This window comes from Grammomys surdaster, unplaced genomic scaffold (genome assembly GCF_004785775.1).
Source record: "Grammomys surdaster isolate TR1022 unplaced genomic scaffold, NIH_TR_1.0 165, whole genome shotgun sequence".
In the NCBI taxonomy this organism is placed as follows: Eukaryota; Metazoa; Chordata; class Mammalia; order Rodentia; family Muridae; genus Grammomys; species Grammomys surdaster.
The window spans coordinates 15,703,377-15,725,988 of NW_021604613.1; the positions used below are offsets into that span (position 1 = coordinate 15,703,377).

The following is a 22,612-nucleotide window of genomic DNA, read 5'->3' on the forward strand; positions in this document are numbered from 1 at the left end:
TATCCACTTATACTTGAGCTTTGTACAAGAGATAGGAATGGATCAATTTTCATTCTTCTACATGTTGTCCTCCAGTTGAACCAGCACCATTTGTTGAAAATGCTGTCCTTTTTCCACTGGACAGTTTTAGCTCCTTTGTCAAAGATCAAGTGACCATAGGAGTGTGTGTTCATTTCTGGGTCTTCAATTCTATTCCACTGATCTTCCTGCCTGTCTCTGTACCGATACCAGGTAGTTTTTATCACTATTGCTCTGTAGTACAGCTTGAGGTCAGGGATGGTGGTTCCTACAGAAGTTCTTTTATTGTTGAGAATAGTTTTTGCTATCCTGGGTTTTTTGTTATTCTGTATGAATTTGAGAATTTCCTTTTCTAACTCTGTGAAGAATTGAGTTGGGATTTTAATGGGGATTGCATTGAATCTGTAGATTGCTTTTGTCAAGATGACCATTTTTATTATATTAATCCTGCCAATCCATGAGCGTGGGAGACCTTTCCGTCTTCTGAGATCTTCTTCGATTTCTTTCTTGAAGTTCTTGTCATACAGGTCTTTCACTTGCTTGGTTGGATTCACACCAAGGTATTTTATATTATTTGCAACTATTGTGAAGGGTGTCATTTCCCTAATTTCTTTTTCAGTCTGTTTATCTTTCATGTAGAGGAAGGCTACTGATTTGTTTGAGTTGATTTTATAACCAGCCACTTTGCTGAAGTTGTTTATCAGGTTTAAGAGTTCTCTGGTGGAAGTTTGGGGGGTCACTTAAGTATACTAACATATCATCTGCAAATAGTGATATTTTGACTTCTTCCTTTCCTATTTGTATCCCTTTGACTTTTTTTGTTGTCTAATTGCTCTGGCTAAGACTTCCAGTACTATATTGAATAGGTAGGGGGAGGGTGGGCAGCCTTGTCTAGTCCCTGATCTTAGTGGGATTGCTTCAAGTTTCTCTCCATTTAGTTTGATGTTGGCTACTGGTTTGCTGTAAATTGCTTTTACTATGTTTAGGTATGGACCTTGAATTCCTGATCTTTCCAAGACTTTTATCATGAAGGGATGTTGAATTTTGTCAAATGCTTTCTCAGCATCTAGTGAGATGATCATGTGGTTTTTTTTCTTTGAGTTTGTTTATATAGTGGATTATATTGATGGATTTTTGAATATTGAACCATCCCTTTGTCGGGTCTTTGTGGGCTTTGGGTATGAGTGTAATTGTAGCTTCATAGAACGAACTGGGTAGTGTTCCTTCTGTTTCTATTTTATGGAATAGTTTGAAGAGAATTGGTATTAGGTCTTCCTTGAAGGTCTGATAGAATTCAGCACTAAAACCATCTGGTCCTGGACTTTTTTTAGTGGGGAGACTTTTAATGACTGCTGCTATTTCCTGAGGGGTTATGGGACTATTTAGATGGTTTATCTGCTCCTGGTTTAACTTTGGTACCTGGTATCTATCTAGGAAGTTGTCCATTTCATCCAGATTTTCCAGTTTTGTTGAGTATAGGCCTTTGTAGTAGGATCTGATGATTTTTTTAATTTCTTCAGTTTCTGTTGTTATGTCTCCCTTTTCAGTTCTGATTTTATTAATTTGGATACTGTCTCTGTGCCCTCTGGTTAATCTGGCTAACGGTTTATCTATCTTATTGATTTTCTCAAAGAACCAGCTCCTGGTTTTGTTGATATTTTGCATTGTTCTTTCTGTTTCTATTTGGTTGATTTCAGCCCTGAGTTTGATTATTTCCTGCCTTCTACTCCTCCTGGGTGTATTTGCTTCTTTTTGTTCTAGAGCTTTTAGTTGTGCAGTCAAGTTGTTAGTGTGTGCTCTCTCCAGTTTAGTAGGCACTTAGAGCTATGAGTTTTCCTCTTAGCACTGCCTTCATGGAGTCCCAAAAGTTTTGGTATGATGTGTCCTCATTTTCATAGAATTCTAAAAAGTCTTTAATTTCTTTCTTTATTTCTTCCTTGAGCAAGTCATCATTGAGTAGAGAGTTGTTCAGTTTCCATGTGCACATGGGTTTTCCATTGGTTTTGTCATTATTAAACACCAGTCTTAGTCTGTGGTGATCTGATAAGATGCAAGGGATTATTTCAGTCTTTTTGTATCTGTAGAGGCCTGTTTTGTGACCAGTTATATGGTCTATTTTGGAGAAGGTACCATGAGGTGCTGAGAAAAAGGTATATTCTTTTGTTTTAGGATGAAATGTTCTATAGATGTCTGTTAAGTCCATTTGGTTCATAACTTCTGTTAATGTCACAGTGTCTTGTTTAGTTTCTGTTTCCATGATCTGTCCATTGCTGAGAGTGGGGTGTTGAAATCCCCCACTATTATTGTGTGAGGTGTAATGTGTGTTTTGAGCTTTAGTAAAGTTTCTTTTATGTATGTAGGTGCCCTTGCATTTGGAGCATAGATGTTCAGAATTGAGAGTTCACCTTGGTAGATTTTTCCTTTGATGAGTATGAAGTGTCCTTCCTTATCTTTTTTGATTAATTTTGGATGAAAGTCGATTTTATTTGATATTAGAATGGCTACTCCAGCTTGTTTCGTGGGACCATTGGCTTGGAAAATTGTTTTCCACCCTTTTATTCTGAGGTAGTGTCTGTCTTTGTCACTGAGGTGCGTTTCTTGTATGCAGCAAAATTCTGGGTCTTGTTTGTGTATCCAGTCTGATAGTCTGTGTCTTTTTATTGGGGAATTGAGACCATTGATGTTAAGAGATATTAAAGAAAAATGATTGTGGCTTCCTGTTATTTTTGTTATTAGAGGTAGAATTATGTTTGTATAATTATCTTCTTTTGGGGTTGTTGGAAGATTACTTCCTTGCTTTTTCTAGGTTGTAGTTTCCCTCCTTGTGTTGGCATTTTCCATCAATTATCCTTTGAAGTGCTGTGTTTGTGAGAAGATACTGTGCAAATTTGGTTTTGCCATGGAATATCTTGGTTTCACCATCTATAGTGATTGAGAGTTTTGCTGGGTATAGTAATCTGGGCTGGCAATTGTGTTCTCTTAGTGTCTGTATGATGTCAGTCCAGGCTCTTCTGGCTTTTATAGTCTCTGGTGAGAAGTCTGGTGTAATTCTTATAGGCCTGCCTTTATATGTTACTTGACCTTTTTCCCTTACTGCTTTTAGTATTTTTTCTTTGTTTTGTGCATCTGATATTTTGATTATTATGTGACGGGAGGTATTTCTTTTCTGGTCTAGTCTATTTGGCGTTCTGTAGGCTTCTTGTATGTTTATGGGCATCTTGTTCTTTAGGTTAGGGAAGTTTTCCTCAATAATTTTGTTGAAGATATTTACTAGCCCTTTAAGTTGGGAATCTTCATTCTCATCTATACCTTTTATCCTTAGGTTTGGTCTTCTCATGATGTCCTGGATTTCCTGGATGTTTTGAGTTAGGAGTTTTTTGCATTTTGCATTTTCTTTGACAACTGTGTCAATATTTTCTACCGTATCTTCTGCATTTGAGATTCTGTCTTCTATCTCTTGTATTCAGTTGGTGATGCTTGCGTCTATGACTCCTGATCTCTTTCTTAGGTTTTCTATCTCCATGGTTGTCTCCCTTTGAGCTTTCTTTATTGTTTCTATTTCCATTTTCAGATCCTGAATGTTTTTGTTTAATTCCTTCTTTGTGGTTTCTTGCATTTCTTTAAGGGATTTCTGTGATTCCTCTTTAAGGGCTTCTACCTGTTTACTTGTACTCTCTTGTATTTCTTTAAGGGAGTTACTTATGTCCTTCTTATAATCCTCTATCATCATCAGAAGTGATTTTAATTCTGGTTTCTGTTGCTTATGTTCTTGTGCTTGCCTTTCGTCATCTGGTTAACTCTAGTGTTACCTGCCCTCACTGTGTAAGATTGGAGTCTGTATTTCCAGTTATCTTGCTTGTGGCAGAGCTCCTCAGAGTCCAGATGTCTCTGTGGTCTTCTGATCCTAATCTCCTGGGTGGAAGAACTCCTGGGACTCAGGCCACCTCTTGGATCTGGAAATCCTTCTGCTCTGGGTGCAGTGGATCCTCTAGGATGGCTCAGGATAAGATGTCTCCCAAGTGCAAACCACCTTGGTGTCTGCTGCTCTGAGTGCAGTGGCTCCTCTAGGAAGGCTCAGGATTCAGTATCTCCACAGGAGCAGACCAACTCTGTGTCTGCCCCAGCCCAAAGGACCAGGCAGGGGCGGAAGGGAAGTGGAATCGAGTATAATTTTTAATTCAATTTTTTAAAATATTATCTTTGGCAAACGTTTCCCACTATGTTGTATGGACACCCATCATAAGGTATATAGTTGTTTGCTATTTTATTTTATTTTATTTTATTTTATTATTTTATTTTATTATTTTATTTTATTTATTTTTAGCTTCAGGAGAAAATTCAATCAGGTTTTTCTGGTTATAAGTAAGTGAGAGAAATATCAGGTAATTGAGAGAAGTATCATGAATGATTTCTTAAAGTATATAATCATTATATAAATTTTCAAAACAGACATTTTTATGTGTCTCATTGTTGTCTTTAGTAGGACAAGAAACTACTGTTCAGGACAACTCACAGCTAGACATGCAGTTCATCTCTGGTCTACTGCTCTGGCCAGAAATCCGCTGATTGCTTATGCATACCATTTGAATCCTTGGTTTGACTTCGTGCCATAGAACCTGCACAGGGAAACACGTGGTGACAGGTATAGCTGGATTCTGTGCAAAGCAAACTCAGAATATATAGTGTGAATGCAAAATCCCAGAGCCTGCAGACTATGTTGTCACAGGACCAGAATGCCTCCGTGAATGGGTGGACCTGAAGAGCACCTCCTCATCTGGGCCTCAGTGTTGGCTGCATTGCTCCTGTGTGTGCACTGAGCCCTTGCCATAGCTGTCATGAGGTCATGAGTGTACTCTCCATATCTTGTCTAGAAGTCAGCAGTCCGCAGCTCCTCTCTCCATCACCAGCTCCAGCATTCTTTCTGCCCCCATCCCCAACTCTATAGTATTCCCTGAGTCTGGATTGAGAAAAGTTGTTGGTGAAAATGTCCAGTCTAGGACTGACTATTCAGTATCTTATTCTTATGTATCTATCCATTGACTACCTCCCACTGGAGATGGTGCAGGATTCAGGGGAGAGATGCTTATCTGATGGAGATTGAGAGCAGCCTTTAATGAGAACCTATTGGCAAGTGGTAGCCTCAGAGAAGAGAGACTCTCATTTCTAGGGTGTGTCATTGACTCTGCACCTATACACAAATAGACAACAGTAATTAGACTTAGAGCATTATCAGGAAAGGAAAGAAAGACAGAAAAATAGACATGGAGAGAAGAAAAAGTTGATGCGGATAGGGGTAGGTATGATCATATCACATTATATTAATGTATGATATTCTAGAGAATAAAATATTTTTAAAATACCCCTATACTCAGAGAAGAAGGTAGATAAGGATAATCTCTATGGTATGGAATGTTCAGCTCCCAGGGGAAACTTGCAGATTACACTTGTTTAGGTGGTAAAGGTGATTGGAAAGACAAAGTTAGAAGCACCTTACAATTGATTGATGTGGGCAGCATCCTCATGTGGAAGAAAGTCCTGACAGACCATAAAGCTTGGCAGAAGAGTAAGACTTTAGGCTTATTTCCTTACAGGTACCACAGAAGCTAAGTGAATCTGTAGAGTCCACATCTGTTACATGGCATAGTCATTGCTTCAGGCTCTGTCATCTCTCAGCTAAGCTATTGCAATAACTTACCATCTCCCCTCTCCAATGTGGACCTCTTGTTATTCTCTAGTTGAGTCTATGAATAAGGATTGAGTAAAATGTTCTAAATGGCATTACTTAGCATTTCTTTCAAAACCCTTTGAATTAGATAAGGTCTAGGTTTGAACACTGGCTTTTCACCTTGCTACCTGTGCATTATTAGACTAATTACTGAACATCTTTAAAATACTTCCTTCATATGGAAAATGACTTTTATGATCACATAGATTCTGTGAAGATTAATTAAGGTACATTAGAGGCAGCTGACTTAGTACAGTGTTAAATGAAAGGCTGAATAATTAATTGCTATAGCAAGTCTCCTAGTCATTATCACACATGTTATAGTTCATGCTAACTCTGTATTATCCCAAACAAGACTGAATCAAAAGCATTTCTGGCACCCAGTACAGGTCTCAGAATCTAAGAGGAGCAGATCTGTTAAGTGATTGACTTACTGGATAAAAAAAACAAAACAAAATTATTCAATGAATCATCAGCATAGCTACAAATTTGAAAGCTGGTAAAAGGATGTTTTTTTACTAGTCTTATAATATGTATGTCCTGTGACTAATAGGTCTTCTCATCTTGATCATAAAATACAATGAAATAAAGGGCTCCATTTGGGTAGTTTCCCTAAAACACTTAGAGCACCTCTTTAATAGCAAGCACTAAGTACAGAAAACCTTTCCTTCTCCCTGATTCCTTTGGCATATCTGACCTCACCTTGTTGCTCAGCTCCCATCTCCCAAGGTTACTTTTCCTAGACTTGCCGAGTTTTTCATTATGTTTTATCTTTGCTTCTTTGTACATAACAGTCATCCAAAAGACAAATAATTTGCAGAGTCCAATTCAAAATGTATTGACATTGTCCTGGTGATTTTATGCTCCATTCATAAATAAGTGTTTAAGCCTATATTCCCTAGATGCAAGATGGTTGCAACAATTTACTAATATGTCTCAAATACCAGACTTCCCTCATCTTTTATCTTTTTAGTTGCTCCCACATATAACTGCCAGGTAATTCCTTCTAAATCACAGCAATTATCACAGTGCTCCTAGTAACAATACCTTTAGTGCCCACTTTCTAAATATAAATGCACCAAACCCAGGTCTACCAATTCTGTAAAATACATACAACTATATGTTAAAGCCTAAATTTGTCCTAACACAGTAAGAATAGATGACTTTAGTATCCAATTTTCACCAACCGATAGGCCACCCAGGCAAAAAGTAAACAGAGAAAGACTAGAGTCAAATGACCTAACAGGCTAAATGAACCTAACAGATATCTAAAGAATGTTTTACCCAAACACTGCAGAATACACTTTCGTTTTCTCAATATTTAATCAGAGTTTCTTGACTGATTGATTTTTTATGGCACTTTCCCATAGCAATGATTGAGTTTATTATAATTGAATTAAAATTATTAGAATCCAAACAGATTAGTTAATAGTATACCTACCATCAAACTAGGAGATTTATCAATCAATGCATTTGTACCCACAAGATGTTTCTACATGGAGTACAATTCAGGGTCATCTGCAAAACCTTCTTTAAGATTTTTCTCTGAGTCCATACTGTTTGTATCAGTTATGATAGGTCTGCAACTCATTCCCTAAAGACACAACAAGCTCATGTCTTCAGACCATTTGGTAAGGCCTTTTGTCTTTCCTCTCTGTGTAAGCAATATACTGAATGAATATATCCCTTGCTCATACAGTGTTTAATATTAAGTTTTACAGAGAAAATCAATGAGAAACAATTGTAATAGATTATTCTGTTTATTCTCTTAGAAAATGCTAATAATCAAACTAGGTCTGATGACATAGGCCTATAATCCAAAAACTGAGGCAGGAGGATAACTAGTTCAAGGCCAACCTACAAAACAGTAAAAAGTCCATCTCAAAAAGAAAGGAGATTCTTATAGTCACACTAATATCGAAAAGTTATCAATCCCATGATTGATATATACATGATTGATCAGACACATATTTGTGATGTGTGAGTTATTTTTGCCTTAAAAGTAACATCTCTTTTTGGAAGGAGGAGTCCCAAATATTGAAAGTATAAACATTGAAGTCCTCATTACAGAAATGAGGAAATCTAAGGCTTGGCATCTTGGTTTAAATGACTGAGATAGACACTGGACTCACAGTCACCCTTAGGGGAAAAATAGAAAAATATTGTCCCCTGTCCATAATCCTTTTTCTCCAGTTGAGACTCTATTGAATACTATTAATGTTGTAAATTCTGTTTATTTGTCTTGGGCAAAGGAATCAGACCTGCAGACACCTGTAGCACACATTGCATCAGCTGCCTGAAGCTTCAGTTCTTCTTTGTCAATAGAAACCAGTTGAAGTTCTTGGGATCTAGCTCTGGCAGAACAGCTCTCCATGATGACAGTCTTATCTTTATCCACTGATCTGTAGCCTTTTCTATCCTGAACTCTTCAACTAGCAATGGCTGTTCCTGTGATTATTGAGTCAGCACTGTCACATGGACCTTAGTGTACTGAGAGAATATGGAATTGTTGACCTGATGTTTGTGAGCATCTTCCAGAATAACTGCTTTGATCTTAGGGAGTCTGATCACTTCTCCATGTTGTGATCCTTACCTCACCTGGGTCACATGATTTTCATGGTTTGTTTTACTTTCCATTTCTAGAATACCCTTTCTACCTTGTGTTCTATACTTTTCATTCTTGGTCCACCTTATCACTTACATGACATGACTTCTGTACTGTCCTCCGAACTTGAACAACTACTCTCCAAATCCAAATTTCGCTTGGGTTTATCTAAACAAATAACATTAGCAACATATTCACATCTTTGTATAAATCGTACCATTGAGGGTGTATACATACAGACATTTCTAGACAACATTATTAAATACGTATAAAATTGCCATGATTCTACTTTTGCAATCAATAAAGATATGTGATCTTATCTATGTTACATCATATTTCAGATGCCTTTCTTTGAAACAACTTATGGACCACATTTTATATATTTAGGGCAGGATCCATGTATCCAAACATCTGAATGTTGCCTTTATTAATCAGATCTCATTATCTGTGAATGTTTGCATATTTATTAGTTTATAAAATTGCAAGTCCACTTTGTTTAAAATTTTTTTGAAAGATAACCTTTCTTGAGTACTTTAAAAAGGTTATCAAGAATCTTAGTTGAAGAATTATGACTGTTGTGTATAAAGAAAAATTAAAAGTTTACCATAAAATATAGAAAAATGTAATTTCATATAGAAATGAATTTTCTTAAACAGCATCTCCATATTTTAGTAGTTTTGAATAAGACAGAATAAAACATAAGACTTACTTAGCTGTATATAAAAACACAAGCTTATTAATTACTAAAATAGCATTATGCATAGAATTTATTATGTTTTACAAGAGAGGTTTTGAGTAGACTGAAAGAAATATTTATAAAATAGAAAAAATAAATGAATTCCATGGAAGCCAGGATCTATAAAAGCCATTTATGAGTTGAAATGTTTAAATCTTCCCTAGACTAAACACTAATATTTTATAGCTTCTACATTAAGTGTGGGTGATGTTCCATGGTATAGGGATACTTGATACATTTGTCAGAAGAGAGTTGTGGGGGTGGGCAAAATGAAGAGTTATAAAGAGAAAGATAATCATCTTTTAGTGGTTAAAAAAGAGTTTAGTCTCAGTTTCTAAAGTTTTCAAGTAAGTATTATTGGAGTTGGTCTTAAATTTAATTGTAAATCCATGCTATGAAAATAACTGTATCAGATCATTAAAATCTACAAAGTTTCTGTGCCCAGCAAGTGTTTTTCATTCAAGACTTACTGTACATTAGTGTCTCCAGATCTATCTATGCTCATACCCTTACACATCACTCATAAAAAAACAAGTCCTTATGCTCTATGTCATAGTGCTCACGGTTGTTTGCTTTGTGATTTTATTGCAGATCTCTTCTATAGCCTGCTTGACTGAACAAGTTGAATGTATCAGTAATATCTCAGAGCTCATTTGAAACTTATTATTGGTTTTGAAATTGAATCATTTTCCCAAAATGCTAGAAACTGTCTTGCCTTTATTGTATTTTTATTTTATTATTTTAGTTCTTACTCATAATATGCTTGCAAGGAAAAGATGTTAACAATAAGCCTAATCTACTGGCTAGCATATGATATATATATATATATATGTATATGTATATGTATATGTATATGTATATGTATATGTATATGTATATGTATATGTATGTATGTATGTATGTATGTATTAGATTGCTGATAATTTTAAAAATACTCAATGTACAGTGAATTCATCAGACACTTTGTTTCCTTAATGCTGTTTTCAACTTTTCTAGCCAGGACCCAAATTTTGACCATTTTCAATTTGAAGCAGAAGAGTATCTGAGACAACCATGACTCTTTATTTGACATCTTGTTTCAGGTCTTCTTGCTGTGAATGGAAAACAATAGGAACATGTTTACAATCTCCATGAAGGTGGTGCTTGCTTCAACTTATCATTTCCTTGGCAATTTTGTATCTCTCTCTCTCTGGGATTAAAGGAGCCAATAATTGTTCATAGTTATTATTTTTCATCTTTACAAACACTTGTTAGTTCTACTTCTTATAACTCGGAGGCTTCCAGCGCATTGTGAATTTCAGTCATACACACTCCCGTTAGTGCTTCTTGCTCATCCTTTCCTTAATCTGAGCTAGGTTAGACGGGTCAGACTTTCTATTTCTTTCTATAATACATTTTCTCTGGTTTTTGCAACCTCTCTTTCTGCCTTAAATATAGAAATAAATAAATAAACAGGAAGGTGAAAACTTGGAATTGTTCCATTGAGTCCAACTGATGCAAGCTTTGATTTATATTGCTTTGAACATGCCCAACTGTGTTACCAATTGTGGCTTCCTTGGCATTATAAACTGCAATCCAGTGCTTTTTCTAATAAATATTTTTATCCCATGTTTTCCCTTTTCTGGGGAGAAAACCCTAACTTCAAGGCTAAATGTACCTAGAGTTATTTCTGTGTGTTTATGGTCTGTACAGTCGCTTTCAAGAAAGTCTCATTAGGGAGAGATTTTGTTCTGTGAAACTCTTTTTATCTCTGTTGATTTCTGCAGATTAAGTGGGAAGCTGTTTTAGCAGTGAGTTAGTTCTTTTCCAACTTTCGGTTTTCCATAAAGATTCAAATTGGAAATTAGGGAGTCTTTAACATGTTTCTTTTATGGATCTTCTGCACACACCAGCAAGCCCTACACTCCTGTGACCTAAATCACAGTTACAGCAGTCGATAAAGTCAGAGAGGGTATTGTGATGAGTCAATGTATCTCATCTGGTTTTTACCTCAGACTTATTGGTGTTCCTGTTTTGCTCTGCCTCAGTGATATGACAAGAGCCGTGGAGATTTCTGGGGAAGGAGACCCCCTGGGAATCCATGTGGTGCCCTTCTTTTCATCCCTGAGTGGACGGTAAGCAGTTTTCCTTGTTTCAGAAGCATGTGTCAATGAAAACCCTGACAAATGCCTATTCCAGGAAAGAGTTAAGTGGGAATCCACATATTCAGATAGACTCCTTAAGTAATACTTTGGTTGGAATCATGCTTTAGAAACAGACTAAAATCATTTATTTCTAGGATGCAGAGAAAAAGAAAAGAAAAAATCATCCCAATTTTCCTACTTACAATTAATTATGAAGTACTTTCTTGGAGCATCCTTGAGAGTGAAGAACAGTAAACAGGCTTCTTCGAAAAGATTTTAACATATTGTTAGACAAATGTCATAACTGAGTGTTTTTTAGCATTATAAAATAGTCTTCAATGAATGAAGATAGTAATTCCAAATTCTTCATACATACATACATGCATACATACATACATGCATACATACATACAAACATACAAACATACACACATACACACATATATGAATAATAAGTATTTGCATTCTAGTAGCTTTTTGGCCACACACACAGTGATTTAGTTATTGAAAAATTTATCTTATTGTTATTGTTTTTTTCTGAGATACAGTTCAGGTCAGTGAAGACTATTCATTTTATTCTCTTAGAAATTTAAAGACATTTGCTGATAAATCTATACTGGCAAATGCTAACTTAGATTGTGTGTTAATGTTTTTTTGAAATCCACATCTGACTGGATATAAAATCTGGTTTGCTGATGAGAATGAAAATGTATGTGCCACAGAGCTGGCATAATGCTAGGCTAATGACCTTATGGAACTGCTGGTAAGTGTGGACCACCTTCAAGAAGATGGCTGCCTATAGCACTCCCCAGGTCCTAACAAGGTTTCCCAGAACCCTTGAAGAAAATCAGCTTTTCACTAACAGGGCATGATTATAACCAATAGCCTAAATCCACTTTCTTAAGTGATCATTTAAAAGTAAGAGCATTTTATTTTAGACTAATATATCAAGGATCAGATAAGTCCATTGATTTATTTTTTCTGCCCTCATAGTCCCTCTAAACTGTGATCTCTGACTTGTTCTCATTCTACTGCTCTTTCTAGAACCACAATTTCCCCAAAGGTTATATAGTATTAATTTACTGGCTCTGGATATTTACTCAATCCAGTTGGCCGTATCAAAGGACAAGCAGCTTCAGTCATGATATTTGGGTTGGCACCATCTTTCGCAGGTAGCCATCTGCTACCTGTAATTGCAAAGACATCACCTTATTTTTCTCCCATATAACATCTGATGCCAAGCTCCTGCTGGAATGAACGGTCTCTAAAAAGAAATGAACTGAAAAGCCAGTGGCTCTTATTGTCTAGTTTCCTGTGTGTGTTAATAAGCGTGTTTATATATGTTATGGGTTACGGCAAAGGACAGACCAGGGTTGTTTTTGACAGACAAGGTGAGTATTTATTCAGTTCCCGTGAGGAATCCTAATGGCTTTTGGCAGAAGTGTGCTGATAGAGCTTTGTGAAATACCAGAGTGTTTAAATTACCAGGCCCTTTAGTTTAATGAACCTGGAATAGAACATAGGATCTTTGTAATTCCCCAAAATGAAAAAAAAAATCCACAGTGACAGTCACCATCCTTCATTTTCAATAGCTGAGAAAAGAAGCTGGCCCTCTAGATGGGAAATCACCTTCTCTCACTTCAAATAAGGGCAATAGACCAGACTGTATTGATTTTCCCTGTTTTTCTGTGGGGTTTTGATTCCCAGGACAAGTGTAGAAGAGGGGTGGAAAGAGAATTTGACTTGTCCTCAAAGGAATTAATCCCAGTGTTCTCTTCACATAACCTCCAGCTAGTACCCTATACTCATCTGTAGTGACAAATAGACTTTCCATCAAGGTTATAGGGATTAAGTGACATTAAAAATGTGATATCTCCTTGTAAAGCCCACAACCCATGAATGCATAAATTGTCAGTATGATGATTATTTTGAATAAAATAAAAACAGCCTGACTTACAAATGAGGTTTCATTATAAGTTCATTGTCAACTGTACAGTAACTTGAAAAAGTGGTTCTATTATATATTTTTAGTATCTACTACTGTTATAAAAAGGAAATTTAATTAAAACATACATTAAAAATCATGTGGAAGTGGAGACACGAGCCAATAAAAGTTAAGAGGTAATGAGTCCAGGCTGAAACAGCACTCTTAACGCAAGCCATGTGTCCTGATGGAGCTGCCTGTGGAGCATGTCAGACAAGTATCTGCCTTCATGCTGCCATCTGGTCACACTATGTGAGCACGGGACTTGCTTGGGTCACAGTGGTATGCTTAGCTCTTAATTTCCTTCCATTTATTAGTTTGTCTCATTATTTTAAATTAGAATTTACATTTAATTTTTTATTAAGACTACTGTAATTGGTTTTGCTGCAAGTGTTTTGTTTTTTCATTACAAAAAACAATGATTGCCACACCTGTTACTGAATGAGACACTTACTCTGGCTACTGTATCAGCTAAAGTCCATATGCACTCATTAGGTACCAGAGCAGGGGATGCTGAATACAGCTCGTGTTGAGGGCCATTGGCTTTCTCATTTTTGTTGTTTTGAGGTTCTTTGGGTTTGTTTTTGTTTTTTAAGGAAAGAAAATAAGCACAACACACTAAGTCCTTTTAAACAAACTGACAAAGATGTTAATTTTATCTTAATTAAATTTTAAAATTTTTTCACTAAAAATACACTTCTATTTCATAGTAAAGACAGTTAAACAGCTAAAGGTGAAATAGACAGGAAAAGATTGAGAATGTGAGGAGAGGAGAGTTTTAGTGATTAGTGGTGGGCTAGCAAGATGGTGAAGCCTCAGGATTCAGTGGGAGCACAGGGCTGGACAAGGATTGGGTACTAGAGTCTTAAGTAATGATTCCATGAGCAAGAAATAGTTGTTGCTCCTCTTAACCTACGGGGCGACTGAATTTTTAGCATCCTTTAACACTGCTGATGAACTGGTAGTCTTACCCTGTGATTGCATCACAGTATTAGTTGTTAGGTCTGATAAGTTTTTATCTCAAATAAGGCAGCTATCACCACCAGTAAGTAAAAGTAAATAGTGGTTTATACGCTTGCCCACAGTGGAAGAGGTGACATCATACTGCAGGGAATTTACTACTTCCAGATAATAGAGAGGGCAGGACTGGATGCGTTTGTTGCTGGGGACCAAACTAATGAAATCAGTCAGTTTTACATTTTACCAAAATTACCTCTGACACACAGGCTTTACAGTTGGGCTTATTCTGTCAATAAATTTTTCATGGAAAGTTAGGTTATTTAGATCAGTGAGGTTCACGTAGCATGCTCCAGCTGTAATATGCTAGCTAAATTGCAACCCAGTGGCCCGAAAGAATTAATTCATCTCCCAAAATGTGAAATTAAATCCTAGGGAGTAACATTACATGACTGATGATGTACTGAATTAAATTAAAGGAAGACTTGAATGCTTGTTAAAAAAATATCACTTACATAAACTGGTTTTAACCACACGTGCGCCTTCTAATGGATTGTGTTATGGGGAGCCACCGTAACAAAACTAAACTGTGAACCATCAGAGAGCAGTTTAATTTAGGAGAGAGCACGATTTCAATCTAATCCCCCCTTTTTCATATCAAAGAGTTTCACTTTAGCACTGTACTAAGAAAGGAAGTTCCTGTTATGTTTGGTTAATTTAGTAAAGTTCTGGAATTCGGGGATAAAAGCTGAGATCCTGCCTACCCTTGCCCAGATGACCTGGAGCCCTTCCTTACAGTAGCTGGTGTGACTACCATTAGCCCAGCAGCAGCACACTCTGATCAGTTAACATTCTGAAGGAGGAATCTGAGTATCATTGTGAGCACCCTGCCCACTGATATCTGGAGGTCTGCTGTGCTCATTAATGGACTGAGGCAGAGGCTCAATTTTGTGGCTACTCTAAACAGGCAAACCACTTTTTCTTGTGCTTTCATTACAGGGTGCCCTTTTTGCATGGCTGACCTTATTATTCACATATAAAATCTGCTCATATTTTATTTAGATTTGAAATTTAACACAAAGGGACTCTGTAATATAGCACACAAGACTTTCTTCAAAAGAGAGTGACTGAATAGAATAATCAAGCAGACAGGGAGCATGGAGGCAGTAGTTTCTCCACTTCCAGCAGATTCCTACGGAAGCTGATCACTGCTTCTCCGTGTGACACCCAGTGAGACCTGTGCCATGCCACAAAGATAAAGGACTTCACCAAAGTGAGGAATGACTAAAGTCTGGAAAGGCTTCATTTCCTGTAGTAGATTTAGTTTTGGTTTTATGAGAGTAATAAAGTTTGCATATGTAAACACACATATACACATGTGCATATACAGCCTGCATGTGAATACCAGAATCTGTGTCCACAAGATTCTCAATCACAGTGTGTGTCATCAACTGTGGACTAAATATACTGAATTTATGTAGGTGTGGTCCTCCAACTTTACTTCAGTTGGCTATCCTGAGGATGGAGAAAACACCTAGCAGAGACTTGATTCAGAGGCACATGGATGTTCCTTATGAATAATAGGGTCTGAGTTGAAATGTTCATTTACTTTTTAAAATGCAAAGTGCTAGAACATATAATAAGACCGTGAAACAGTCCTCTCCCATTATCAGCCCCAAGTTTCTGTGTTACCACTCAAGCAGACTTCCCTACAGTTAACTATGATGCCTCTAGTCAAACTTCTTGTCTTGTGTGGTATATTCTTTATTGATCTGTACTGATCTTTTCTAAGTTCAAGGCAAACAAAGAAATGAGTTGGTATTTATGATAAGGATATTTGTCTTCAGGTAGAGGTGTGTGTGTTTGTGTGTGTGTGTGTGTGTGTGTCTGGTGTGTGATTGTCTAGTGTGTGGTTGTGTGTAAATTTGAATGGTGGACCATTTGGCTGAATAGAAACATACTCTGTTTAGTAAACAGAAACTAACTGAATAGCTGCAAGAGGAGCAATAATGAGTACATTGGTACTCAGATGTTTTATTTCAACCTAAATGTTTCACTTAGGATCCTAGGACTCTTCATTCGAGGCATCGAAGAAAACAGCAGGTGCAAGCAGGAAGGACTATTTCAGGAGAATGAATGCATTGTAAAAATCAACAATGTGGAACTCCTGGACAAAACGTTTGCTCAGTAAGCATGTTTTTATTGACTTTTTTGATCTCTTAAATATTTATAATCATTGCCAAACTCATTATGATCAAAATCATAGATGGAATGTCAAGCCAATTCCCTTTAAATGACCCCTGACCATCCATTTCTGAATGCATTTGAAGTTTTAACGTACTGAGAGGTGGCCAACACATGTGCCTGATGTCTGTAGGGAGGTTGAGCCATAGAATGCAGCAAGCCTTCCTGCCTCAGTGTCTTTCTGGCCATCCATGAATGGAGGGGTTTGTTTCTCTTAGTCCATGGGTCAGTGAGACTGGTATTTACTGGCTCTTTTCACAGACAGTTAACTCAGCTTATTAATTAACATCCTTGATGTCAGTATCCCCTAAACTGTAAAATCCTGTGGGTAGTGCCAATGAGGCCTCAGCAAATAATAGAAACATATTGTAAAAAATAAAATTAAAATGTTCTACCTCAAGAAATCATCTTTCTGAATGTGGATAATATTATGGGGAATACATGTTTCTACACAGGAGATGGAATAGGTAGAATGCACTAGACATCTAGATATACATACATACATATATACACACATACATTCATACATACATACACACACATATATATTGATGTACATTGAAATTCGACAGGGCTTCTAAGTTAGGAAGGTAAGTGGTGATATCTTCACTGACAATCAACAGCCTATCTTGCTTCTGAGCCAAACTGTTCCTAGACAGCATCTCTCAGGCTACTACTTTCCAATAGTAGGAGCTGCTTAGGGGTAGAATGAAATGACATCTTCCTAAAGCAATCAATCCATTCAACTACTGTTGACTGAATTATGGTAATTAATAATAATTATGTTATTTGCATATTTTGCTGTTCTGTTTTGCAAAGGCTAGGCATTTTGATGATCTCTGTTTTATAAAAGTAGAAACAGATTCATAAAATGTTAGCATTGAGTCAAAACCAACTTGGTGTCAAGTAAAAACATCCTATCAATAACCTGATTTAAAAATGAGAAGGATTTAAGCTTGCTTTTAATATGTGCTTCGGTACTTCGGGTTAGATTTTCATATTTAAAAACACTTGAAAGCTAAGAGTTGTCTGCTTAGTTCTTTCGTCACTCTGAGGTTCCACTTGAACTTGTTAAAAGCAAGAAAATTATATTTACTTTATGTAGGTGTTAAAAAAAATAAACTAGAGGATTGTACATAGTCATCATGCACGTGTAACCAGCGTAGAAGCACCTTGGTGGGCAGGTAGTAAATAGCTGATCACTAGTTAGCAGAGTCATACCATAGAGATTTACTGCCTCCTGTACTTATGATACCAGGCTACTCTGCTTGTTCCCCATACCTGGGTACCTCGGAAAGTGCTATGTCAGAACACTGTATGATTCTGTTTATTCACTCATCCAAGGGCCCAAGATGTCTTCCGTCAAGCAATGAAATCTCCCAGTGTGGTCCTCCATGTGCTTCTGCCTCAAAACCGTGAACAATATGAAAAATCAGTCATTGGACCACTGAACATTTTTGGCAGCAATGACGGGGCTTCAAGAACAAAGGCACCACCTCCTGCCCGTGGGAAACCAGGACTAAAGGCAGTAAATCTAACAAGAGCGAACAGCCCTGAAGGAGAAGAGTCAGCTTCCCCACAGCAAAGCAAGAGCCCCCGAGTTCCAAGACTAGGAAGAAAACCTTCCTCTCCCTCACTCTCCCCTCTCATGGGGTTTGGCAGCAAGAAAAATGCAAAAAAAATTAAGATTGACCTAAAGAAAGGTAATTATTAAATTATGCTTAATAATGCTCTATTATTGTACCTTGTAAAACTGGTTAAGAGACATGCATTAAGGTTAATTTACTTAATTCTCTTTTTATTTCATTGTATCAAAGAATAGATTTGAGTGTATACTTGGATAACTTACATTCTTAAAACTGTAGTACTTTCTTCATCTTTTCTCCTCCAATGTTGTGAGGATTCGAGACAAGAAGACAGTGACAAGCACAAGGAATAGAGAGAGTCAGTGCAGACTTGATAAAAAGCCACACCGCATTACCTGGCCACTCAGCATTGAGTAGGCGTGAGGTTAATTATCCTCATTGTGAGTGTAAGTCGGGTTTTTTTTTTTTTTTAAACCATCCTTTAGGGCCAGTTCCACAATATGGCCTTTGACTCTCTTGAATGGTTTTATATTAGTACAAGGTTTACTCTTCACAAAGACAACAGATAATGATTATTAATTAAAGGTTCAATATTATATTTCTTCAAGATAGTCCTACTTTCAAAACTGAATTAAACTTTTCTTAATCTTTTTCTATTTTTTTTGCCCATTTTCAGCACAAAGCACTTATACTGGGCCACGTGTGTGCATGCATGACTACAGCATTACACACGTGCCCGTGTGTTCATGTATTCATGTACTGTATGCTCTTGTTTATTCTGAATTCTGCCTGATATTCCTTCATCCCATCATAACTTTCTGAAGTCCTGTGGTTTTTAAGCCAACTCAAAGACTCTAATAGGGTTTTTCCACTGAATTAATAATTTAATGACCACCAAAAAACTTTTAAATATTATTTGTGAATTTCAGAAACAAATAATATGTATCTTTCATTAGAATGTAGAAAATATTCTGAGAAGATATCTCCAATCAAAATTTTATTCACTTACAAAAATCTTATCCTGAGAATAAAGTGGGTTGAGAAGAAGGCACAGAGTTTTATATACTTGTCTGTAACTGCATTATAAATTAGCCATATCCAAATGCATTATTATGTACCAATAACCCAGCTATGTACATGAGGTAGATATAGACTATAGAGACTATAGAGAGATGAATCAGGCACAGAGTCGTGAGATGTCCTAAAGAAGAGAGCTGATCAGATGGGTGTATTGCCTCTGCCTAAATGTGAAAGCTATAACAGACACTCCTTACTAGATAAATGGTTTTAGAAAAGAAGAAAGAAAAATTACAGTTTTAGCTGAGGCAAAACTAGTTTCAGCCAAGGCAGTTTGTATACTGAAAATGTCATTGGTTGAAATTCAAATTTTAAGTAGATGAGGATATTTGATAGTGGTAGGGTCTGGATTGAAGGAGAAACAGCAAAGTTTGAACTATTCAGGAAAGAGGGAGAGGTACAGAGACATAGAAGGATGGAGAGGTGAGAGGAGAGAGGACAAATGAACCAAACAGATGCTAGCTCCACTGTATAATGAGATGATGATAGCTGTAACTCCCAGATCTGATTGAGGTAAGGATAACAGGAGAAACTGTCCCAATACAGATCCCTGGGCATCAGGTGTGTTTATGTGTGAGCACAGTGGTGTGAATTCTAGGTTGACAGACATGGTGGGATGAGAGAGATATGAAAATAAAGATATGAAAAATAAAGAGAGAATTAATTTTTGAAAATGATAATTAGAAAGCATCAAAGATTGTTAAGAAATAAGGTCATGTATGGAAAAACCTAACTGGTGATGGTCATAGGAAAGTAAGTCTATCAACTTCCTAAAGCTTTAAAAAGGGATATTAAGTGGGAAAAAAGGTTGATTTGGGCTCATGATTTTGGAAGATTCAGTCCAGGACTTGTTTGCACATTACTTCTGGACCTATGACAAAGCAGTGTAGCATGAGGAGAATGTATGATATATCAGGCCTCCTGAAGCCCAGAAGAAAAGAGAGAGAGACATGAGGGTCAATTGGGCCATAACTCCTTTTATGGAATACCCCTAATGTCCTAGCATCCTTCTATTAAGCCCCATACCCTAAAGTTTATACTGTATCCCAGGATGCTACAGGCTGGAGAGTATGGTCTTTGCAGGAATCTTATCCAAACAGCAGTACTTTATTTATGATAGAAGCTTCAAGAAACACTAATAATAAAGTACAGATTATTTAGTGTTGAGAAATCTACACATATCTTTGGACAGTAGAAGGGAGAAGTTGAGGATTGACGAAAACTAGAAGGGGACAGGAAAACCTTGGAAACAAAACTGCAGTAAAGCAATCAGGATACATTTCAAGGTCTGAGTCACAAACTACTCAGTTGATGGAGACACCCACAAAACCCCAACAGGGAGGTCACTTGCTTGGGAGAGAAGATGAAGTCATGAGGTAGATTACAGTAGAATCAATATTCTGGGCATACGGATGACATGTGCTGTCTTCTAGAACCCGAGTAAACAAAAGTATTATGTATATATAGTGGATCCTACCTTCACTTTGATGTACCATTGCCTGTTAGGAACTGTAATCTTTACTTAAAATGAGACAACTAAAGCCTATGTAAAATTTACAGGACTGTAAATAATTTACTTTGTATATTTTTATATAAACTAGGTAGAGTTTACTAAAGGAGTGAGTGTAATGTTACCCATGTTTAAAGTGACAGTGAATTTTTCTGGTCTTGCCTTCCAGGCCCTGAAGGACTTGGTTTCACTGTGGTAACTAGAGATTCTTCTCTACATGGTCCTGGTCCCATTTTTGTAAAAAACATCTTACCAAAGGGAGCAGCAGTAAAGGATGGCCGCCTACAATCAGGGGACAGGATTTTAGAGGTAAGAATTGAAGTTAATTTATGCAATAAGATATTTGTTTATAGTTAAGCAATAAATAGATAAATATGTGTTTATGTCAGTTGCTGTCCCTTGTTGGTCCAGTACCACCCTCAAATACTAACAACTGCAGATGACCAACTCCTATATGTTAACTGGCATTGCATTTGCAAATAAATGATACCTTAAATTATCACTTAGTTCAGACTGAGTAGATTATAGTTAGGAATTTCATGCATAAATTAGAAAGATAAAGAAAGAAATAGAGAGAGAAAGAGAGTAGATGATATAGATATAGACCTAGACAGACATAGACATCGACATTGACATCAATATAGACATAGATATAGACATAGATGACATAGACATAGAAGTAGCTATGATGATGCCCAATACAGATCTCTGGTTATAATGTGTATTTATGTGGGAGGATAGTGATGTGAACTCTAGGTTGATGACATGGTAGGATGAGAAAGATATAAAAATTAAGATATTTAAAATGAAGGGAAAGGTGACTGGAAAGATGGCTCAGTGGTTAAGAACACTGACTGCTCTTCCAGAGGTCCTGATTTCAATTCCCAGGAACCACATGGTGGCTTACAACCATCTGTAATGGGCTCTGATGTCCTCTTCTGGTGTGTCTGAAGACAGTGACAGTATACTCACATATATAAAACAAATATTTTTTTTAAAAAAATGGAGAGTTAATTTCCAAAAAGGATAATTAAAAAATATCACAATTAATGAGTTAAAAGGTCATGTATTTGAAAGACTTACTGGTGGTAGTCATAGGAAAGTGTGTCTATCATCTTTCTAAAGTTTTAACAATATATATGTATATACATATATGTATATACATATATATTTATATATATTCCACATAAACAATTATCCAGTCTTGCTTAAAAACTGATGAAAAGAAAGTTTGCTTATATTCAGCACAAATGCAGCTTTTTCAGTATTTTTATCTGAAGTTGATTAAATTTCTACTATTAAATTCACAGATATTGAGGGCTGACTATATATTAATGTTTAATTTTTAATTTAACATATATTGAAAATTATTACTTGTAGACAAGATAATGACTTCAATTATAAAACTGGTTAATGAAGAGCCTAACTGTGCATGTCCAAAGAAGGTCAGAAATGTGGTTCTCAATAATATCTTTTTTTTTAAAACTCCTTCTTTCTTTAACCAGTGATATATGAATTAATCTAGGAATTTGATAAATACTGAGCTGGGGCTATCAATTTCAAAATCTTATACAAGTCTTCACAGTAGTTTCTCCAAAACTTTGAGAGGTGTATTATTGATACTGCCAAACCAAAATCAGTATTTCTTGTACTGAGCCAGGAATAGAGATGCTGAGCTGGTTTGGCATGAAAAAGTATTTAGAATACTCCAAATATGAGGCTTTTCTCTCCCATGTATTTCTGTCGATAATATCCTCCTCTCACTAAGGAGCTCTGGTCAGTCAACCTGGAGAGAAATCTTGTTTGAAGCTGGCCGGTTTTAAATCTCCTGTGGCATGAAAAGATGCTTTCAAGACTTCATTCCTTAGAATACACATTGTGGGAACATTTTAGCATTCCATGTAGTTCTAGATCACAAAAGATGCTCAGACTGACAAACGAACCTCTGAGCTGACTTCCAATAACCTATGGTAACATGCTGGCAGCACTTTTCTAGACAAAAAGAACATTTAGGATTTCACCAAAACATGTATATTTCCAGAGTAAT

The 22,612-nt window shown here is 36.5% G+C and overlaps 1 protein-coding gene across 1 annotated transcript in view; it reads left to right on the forward strand.

Moving 5' to 3' along the window:
- The window catches only part of Pard3b (par-3 family cell polarity regulator beta), a 951,194-nt gene that overhangs the window by 467,867 nt on the left and 460,715 nt on the right, over positions 1-22,612 (forward strand). Inside the window, exons 7-10 of the mRNA XM_028765737.1 lie at positions 11,112-11,198; positions 16,210-16,335; positions 17,737-18,095; positions 20,735-20,874. Of these exons, the coding sequence (XP_028621570.1) occupies positions 11,112-11,198; positions 16,210-16,335; positions 17,737-18,095; positions 20,735-20,874 (712 nt within the window). The remainder of the gene's footprint in view (positions 1-11,111; positions 11,199-16,209; positions 16,336-17,736; positions 18,096-20,734; positions 20,875-22,612) is intronic.